This window comes from Telopea speciosissima, chromosome 11 (genome assembly GCF_018873765.1).
Source record: "Telopea speciosissima isolate NSW1024214 ecotype Mountain lineage chromosome 11, Tspe_v1, whole genome shotgun sequence".
Classification (NCBI taxonomy): Eukaryota; Viridiplantae; Streptophyta; class Magnoliopsida; order Proteales; family Proteaceae; genus Telopea; species Telopea speciosissima.
The window spans coordinates 34989300-34996989 of record NC_057926.1 but is presented as its reverse complement, the minus strand read 5'-3'; the positions used below and the strand labels follow the sequence as shown (position 1 = coordinate 34996989).

Here is a 7690-nt window from a genome sequence, read left to right as displayed (position 1 = left end):
ATGTTTTCCATCACCAGTTAATGGACCGAGTTTTTTTTGTTTTGAAACTTAGGGGTAGTATGAGAAATTTTCCATACCTCACGGGTGAAGGTGTAATTAGGTTAAACCTCAGGAGAGGTATTTGAAATTTACCCAAATTATATTGTGAATCATTGTTTCTACCAGAAAAAAAAAATCATTGTCGGCAAATTTTTTTTTTTTTTGCTAATTTTGACCTTTGTTAAATTTTTTCTCATTTTTACCCCTATAATGTAAATCATTGTCGGTTTTACCCGACGATAAATTGTTTTCTTCTTCCCTCCCAAGTTCCAACTTCCAACCACTTTTTCTTTCATCTTCCTCAAACGCAGCATCTGCAAGTCTTAATCAAAGAAAGGATTTGAAGCAGAAGAAGACAAGCTTGGCTTTAATCACAGGTGGGTTAATTTTTTTTTGTCTTCTTCTTGTCCTTCTTTGCTTCTCTGTGTATGTTTATGTATCTTCTAACACAACAAGAAATCAGCCGTAAATTTTTTTAATTGGATTTATTTTCTTAGAATACTTCCTTCAACTCTACGAGGAACAGTATTTGCACGGGAAGAAAATTCTTTCTTTCACGAATTTACAATCCAAGTAATTGGGTTTTTCATTTTGGTTATCAAAATTTATAGTACATATTCTTTAAACTGTTCTGTTTACGGGTTAAGCGAATCTCAAATTCTCAATGGAGTGAATTCATTTAAAGAACCCTAAATAGGGGGGGGGGGACTTCGGTTGGGTGGGAACTTGGGTTGGGGAGGAGTGAGGCACTTCAGCTATCTTACGGCCAAGCTGTTCTTGGGTAACTTTGTAATGATTGAAATTTTCTTTGATTATTTGCAATTTTTCTGTTTGTAATTTGAATCATATTTTTTATGCCCCTTTTTTTGGGGGGCTTTCTCCCCACCCCCTTCTTCGTGCTGTTTCCATGCCTACTGTTTTCTCTCTGTGATTTTATGATTATGGTTGAATTAGATATTGTATTTCTCCCTTACTGGTTCTTCTGTTTGTTCGTGAGCATTGACTCCTCTTTCTATTTTCTCCCTCTTAATTTAGTTTTGCTTTTCTTAATGAGCAACTTTGTTTTACGTTATCTATATGTGTATTGGATTATGCATCTATGTTGTAATCTATCATTCGGCTCTTCTCATTGGGTTCTGGCATAGCAAGTCTGTTACAACTTCACGAAGATATTTCGTGTCTGGTTGGTTCTTTCTTTTTAGATTTTGTTTTAAATCTAGCTTGGTTTTTAGCTTAAAATTTTCTTCTACATATTAATGTACAAATTATGCTCGCTAAATATTTTAATTGACTAGATATGATATGAAAGGAAGACACCTGGGTGGCACCATCTATTGAAAATTGCATATAGATCCCAACTCAGGTTGTCGTTATTGGGTTTCTGATATGTTCTTACCTCTTGTCCCTCCAACATGTTTTTTGTTTTTTTTTTTCCAATTCCAATTGATTTAAGATTTATAAAAGGAAAGTAAGGTGTAAAAGAATCATAATAAACAGGATTTTGACTGGATAATTTATTTCCTGATATCAAGTTGATTCAGATAAAAGAAATTCGATAATGTGGGAGAGAATAGTTGGAATGTTTCTACAGTGAATTCTTTGTTATAAATTTTTAATGATGAAATTGTCTTTTCAATTTTCTACATTGATACCCAATTCAACAATAACAAGGGTCACCTTTAATTTCTATCGTTTCACTTCTTTTTCTGCAGCTGAAGCTCCGAAAATGGTTTCTGCACTAATTAATGCTAATCCTGTGGTGTATGAGAGAAAAGAGCGTCGAGTCCGAAGTGCACCATCTGAGGTTGACGAATATGTGCTTGAACCTATTGACCAACAAGAAATTTTTGATATCCTTTCATTTCAATTAAATTTGTTGGTGGTGTTAGTTGTTCCTCAATTTTGTTTATCTCTTCCATATTCAGAAATCATAACTTGCTAGCTTGGCATGTATCTGGTGGTAGTTAGTATCTTACTATCTCTTATAAGTCTTGTAGTGGCCGGCAATAGAAAATTTGAAGCAATAGGCATCTCAGGAGATCTGCTGTAGAACAAAATGGTTGTTCATTAATTAGTTGATATGTCTAATTTAGGAGATGTGATGGGTTTCTGGAAGACAAGGAAATTAGGGTTCAGAAACTCAGTTTAAACCAGAATTGCAGTGAATGATATATAACCAGATTCAGGAGAAATTTGATATCTAACGATCAGAAGTTCAGATGCAGGGAGTATTCTGGTCGAAGGTCTGTAATATAGCAGGGAACAATCCCTCAAAAGATGATTATGATCAACGGTTGGATTTGGATCTACAAAGGAATCTTACTGAGGGTAGGACTCCTGAATTGAGTTTTGTAAAGTCGGGGAATGAACTTCATGTTATATACATCCAACATCTAGCAGATCACAGATGTTAAGAATATAATCTTCATCCATAGGAGCTTTTGTATCAAAGAAACAAGACGGTAATACGAACTCTATATCTTCAAGAACAACATAGTGGACCTTGACGGTTTCTTGTGGAGTGTTTATGACTTCGTCCTTGCTCTTTGCCTCGTCTTCCACCACAACTTCAACCTCATCCTCTTTGACCTCTTGTACATTGTCTTTCACGGTAGGCTCTAGGGAAGGAAAGCCTTCCATCTTGCACAGGGTTGATCTTCACCTTGAGTCACTGACTCCTCTATAGTCGATGGGGGTAACTGGATCTTCCTTTGTCGATTCGGTCGAAAGAATTTCTGCCTCGATCTTCCTTTGACTGTTACTCTCTTATTTTCCTTTGGAGGTGTAAATTTGATATCAGCCCGTGCTTTAACATTATTGGTGTCAAAATTCCAACACTCATAAATTTGTGAACTGAATTTCATAGATGGCTGCTTTAAGTTCTCTTCTGCTTTGAAGACCTTTGGTAGTAATCTTATAGAACGGAGAGCTTCCTTTGGATATTTTCTGGTAGATACTTGTTTTTCAACTCATCTTTCAACTCATCATTAGGCCAGCCATATCAGACGGCGCTAGCCATAGCTCTGATATCAATTAATGGGCTTAGCATAGTTGTCAAGGCGTTGCCTGGTGCAACCTAGGCGTCGTGGTTCTTTCTTGGGTGCAAGGCGACAACACGCCTTGTTTACACTCACGAGTTACCTTTGATTTATGTTTATGGTTTTGTTCTTTTGATAACTATGCTTGTATTTTATCCTTTACTTTGTTTATTATATGTTGGTTTTCTTGTATTAGGTCATTACTAACATAATCTTATCACATTGCATTGATATGACTTCTATGTTGCGTGTATGTATATAATTATAAAAAGAGTAAACTACTTGTACACCTCCTGAAGTTTGTCCCGTTGACTTGTACACCCCTACTTTTTAAAACCTTACTTTCAGAACCCTTGGGACTTACGGAATATCCATTCCGTTAGGGTGAACCTGTTAAGTGATGATGTTAGCAGGCCATTAATTTGTAGAAGGCCAAAATGCCCTTATGGCGATAGGAGTTTACCATAATACCCTTTTGGATAAATTAGAATCTATTGGAGGAAAAAATCGAGTTTGAGAGTTTCGTTCCTCTTTCGTTCGACTACAGTGAGGAAGTAACCTGCAACTCTCTGGAGAATTTGTGAACCAGGAAAAAATCAGTGCAAGGAGTTTCGTTCTTCGTTCTTTCCCTTATTCAATCAATCTCAGTGAAAAGGCAGCACATCCCTGTAATTATGTCAAATGTAGCCATTGCCGCTTGCCCTAAATCACTATCCAACTTCAATCGAAGGTAGCCACTGCCGCCGTTTGTCCTAAATCACTATCCAGCTTCAATTGAAGGTAGCCATTGCTGCCGCTTGCTAGCCGTAGATCACTATCCAGCTTCAATCGAAGGTAGCTACTGCTCTGTGCACTAGGATTTGGACAGAATTTCTGGTATTTGTTGTGTATATCCTCAAATCGCTCTCTGTCTATTAGGTTCTTGTACTGAAACTGCTTACTCTTTTTTTTTTTTCCGTGTGTGTGTGTGTGTGTGTCCTTATTTAATTAATTGAAATCGCATGTTTCGTATGTGGTTCTTATTCTCTTGTAAGATTAACTGACAGAGGAGCCCAAAACGATTTCTTAAGTAATTAGGCCTACAAAATTTTTTTTTGGTAAATAAATATATTACTGAACCCCGGGGAGGGGGGGGGGGGGGCAGGGGAAAAGAGAGCATACAAGAAAAGGAAAGGGGAAGGGGAGAGAGGGGGGCAATCAACAGGACCTACGCAGAGGTGGAAGACTGCAAAAGATGTAAATCAAGACCCCATGAAACAACAATATGCCTGTTCATAGGGGTATCCAAAAAGAGCCTATGACGAATGCAGTTAAGCTTGGAGGACACATCGAAGGAGATGGCTTTCCAAATCAAATCAAAAGATCGAGAGTTGGAAGTCCATCTCCTGAGGTTCCTTTCCATCCAAATATGGTGAATAGCAGCGCCAAAAACAAGCTTCCCAATAGTGTCACAAATAGAGGTCCCTGGGAAAGTCCTGATCAGCCAGAGCCATTCGTGGTTGAAGGCAAGGATTCTCCTGCTATGAGGCTAGATCGATGAAAGGGCAGGCAAAGAATAGGTGAGGGAGGTCTTCATGGCCGTTCCAGCAAAGGTTGCAAGAGGGGGGGGGACAGGGATATTGCGATGGATGAGGAAGGCTTGGGTGGGTAGGCAAAGTCTAAGGGTTCTCCAAACAGTGAAGCTATGGCGAGGGATATGGCCTTTGAACCAGACAAGATTGTGCCAAGGGACAGTGGGGCTAGGGTCTCTGGTGAGGTTCCAGGCTGAACTAGAGGAGAAAAGACCATTGGGGGAAGGGAGCCAAATAACCTTATCCGCATGAGGGGAGTGGGTAGGATGGAGAGAAGGAAGGGTAGCCCAGATTTGAGAGAGGATAGTAGGGTTGAGAGAGGGATGGGGGGTCCAAGAGCTAAATGAAATAAGGGAGGAGAGAGGGGTAGCTTTTGGGAGCCAGAGGAGTAAATCGATCTGGGGTCAAAGAAGTTAAAGAGGACCCCCAAGGGGTGCCAAGGGTCAAGACAGAGAGAAGTGGTGGAGCCATCAGCGATGGAGGAGGAAATGCCGCGAAGGGCGAGGGGGCGGAGGGAGAGAATCTTGCGCCAGATCCAAGGGGAATCAACAGGGGTAGAGATATTCCAGATGGAGTCAGACTTAAGGAGATGGGAATAGACCCAGGTGACCCAGATGGAGTCCTGCTAGGAAGAAATTTTCCAAATAAGCTTGAGAATGCCCGCAGTATTAGAGTCACGAATGCGACGAATGCCTAGACCTCCTTCATATTTGGTAAGACAGATAGACTTCCAACTGATGAGGTTGAGGAATTTAGATGTGTCAGTCCCTTTCCAGAGGAAAGCATAGAAGATGCGTTCCATAGCCTTGATGGTGGCTTTAGGGAAACTAAAGATACCAGTCCAATAGATGTAGGAAGCTTGGAGGACCGAACGGATGCATTCCAGTCTACCAGCATAGGATAGAATCTTCCCTTTCCAAAGCTGGAGACGTTTATGCGTCAAGCATGGGAGTGCAGTGATGGCTCAAAAGCCTGGTAGGAATAAGAGGGAGGCCAAGATATTTAATAGGAAGAGAACCAATTGAGAAGCTAGTCAGATGGAGGAGAGTCTCTTTATCAGAGTTAGGGATGCCAAAGAGAAAAATTTTGGATTTGAGGAGATTGATGCGGAGACCTGAGAGGGATTCAAAGAGATGGAGCGAATCCATAATGGTAGAGATAGAGGAGTGGGTGGCCTTGGAGAAAATCATCAGGTCATCTGCAAAGGCCAGATGGGTGAGGTTGATATGCTTGCATTTGGGAATAGGGGAGATGAGGTGCAGATCAGTTTTGGATTGGAGACTTCGAGAGAGGACTTCTAGGGCAAGGGAGAAAAGAAAAGGGGATAGGGGGCAACCTTGGCGGATGCCGACTTCGGAGTGAAAGAAACCGGCGAGGGAGCCATTGACTAGGACCGAGAAGGAGGGGGAAGAGATGCAAGCATAAATCTAGCGAACAAAAGTAGGGGGGAAGCCCATTTGGGAAAGCACATCACAAATGAAGTCCCAGCGAAGGGAATCAAAAGCTTTGTGAAGATCAATTTTTAAAAGGGCCGCCGGAGAGTGGGATTTGCGGTCGAAACCTCTCACAATCTCAGAGCAAGGGATGATGTTGTCCGCAATGCTGCGACCTGAGATAAATGCCGATTGATTGGGGCTGACAAGGGAGGGAATGACCGCCTGGATCCTATTGGCAAGGATCTTTGCAATGAACTTGTAAATAAGATTGCAGAAGGAGATGGGTCTAAAATCAGATAAAGAAGTAGCCCCATCTTTTTTAGGGATGAGGCAGATGAAAGTCTGATTGATCTGAGCAAGCTGGCTGGGCTTGAAGAAGAAGCTGTGGATGGCTTTGAAAAGCTCACCTTTGATGGAGTCCCAATAGCTAAGAAACCATTTCCTTTTTCTCTCGATGGGACCACTCTCTCCTCTGTCCCCGAAATCAAGTCGGAAACCATTTCCTTTTTCTCTTCTCTTTTCAATCCCCCTCTCCCCCCCTCCCCTATTCCCCCTGATCTCATTGATAAGTTTATCCCCCCCTCTCTTAGCTGACTCTCTCATTGCCATCCCCTCTGATGAGGAAATCTCCAAGGCTATCCTCTCCCATAAATCCAAAGAAGTAAAACTGTATTCATGTATATATATATGCTAAAAACACTATAAATATTTGTGATATCTCTTTGTTCACTATCAAACTCCTTAAAGTAAATCTTTTGTTTTGAATCTGTTTTCATCTACTCATGCAGCACATCCTTCCCATTTTTTTCCCTTAGCATTTTTTTGGGGGGTTGATTGTACTTGACCTTTACAGAGTATAGGGTGTAAGGTGGAACAGATGGGTGCCCTTTATGCAAATAATTGTAAATTGGTACCGAACGACTTGGCCTCTAAAGGCTAAGGAATTATGCTTCCTGCTATGAATTGTAGTATCATAGCCTTTTTGGAGAGAGGAGGAGCTGGGTTTTTGAGCAACACTCAGAAACTGTGCATACGGTAGGTGCTAGGCAAATAATTAGTAGTCTTTTGGGCTTTGCAATCTAAAGAGTTTGGCTTACCCTCTCACCCCCCCCCCCCCAACCAAAAAAAAAAAAATCTTAAAGAGTTTGCATCTTCGAGTATTCAACTAGTATAATTTAGGTGTCATGCTATTCTGGTGTAGTAATTAATTCCCTGATTTAGTTGCCTTTTTACATTTTACGGTCTTGGTGGTTCACCTCCCTTAATTAATTTCTTTGACTTAAAAAGCAAAAGAAAAGGGAAAAAAAAATAGACAGGTTCTTCAGAGGCTTTTCTGTGCAGTATGTGTTGTGTTTTTTATCAACTAGCAGCCAACATTTTGTTACCTAGTCTGCTCTAGGGTAAGAGAATGCTTTTTCCTTGACAATCTTAAATCATATTAGAGATATAAAAGATCCTGAGCATCCATATTCTTTGGAAGAACTGAAAGTAATTACTGAAGATGCAATTGAAGTGGATGACCAGCATAATTGTGTCAGGTAAGTGCACTTTTGTTTTTTGTTTGTTTGTAAATACTCTTTATTTTTTCAAAATAAAAAAAATCTAT

At 40.5% G+C, this 7690-nt stretch overlaps 1 protein-coding gene across 1 annotated transcript in view; it reads left to right on the top strand.

Annotated features, from left to right (window-relative positions):
• Positions 1 to 291: 291 nt before the first annotated feature.
• The window catches only part of LOC122644589 (protein AE7), a 29284-nt gene continuing 21885 nt past the window's right edge, over positions 292 to 7690 (top strand). Inside the window, exons 1-3 of the mRNA XM_043837969.1 lie at positions 292 to 416; positions 1752 to 1889; positions 7517 to 7622. Coding sequence (XP_043693904.1) covers positions 1766 to 1889; positions 7517 to 7622 — 230 coding nt within the window. The 5' untranslated portion in view covers positions 292 to 416; positions 1752 to 1765. The remainder of the gene's footprint in view (positions 417 to 1751; positions 1890 to 7516; positions 7623 to 7690) is intronic.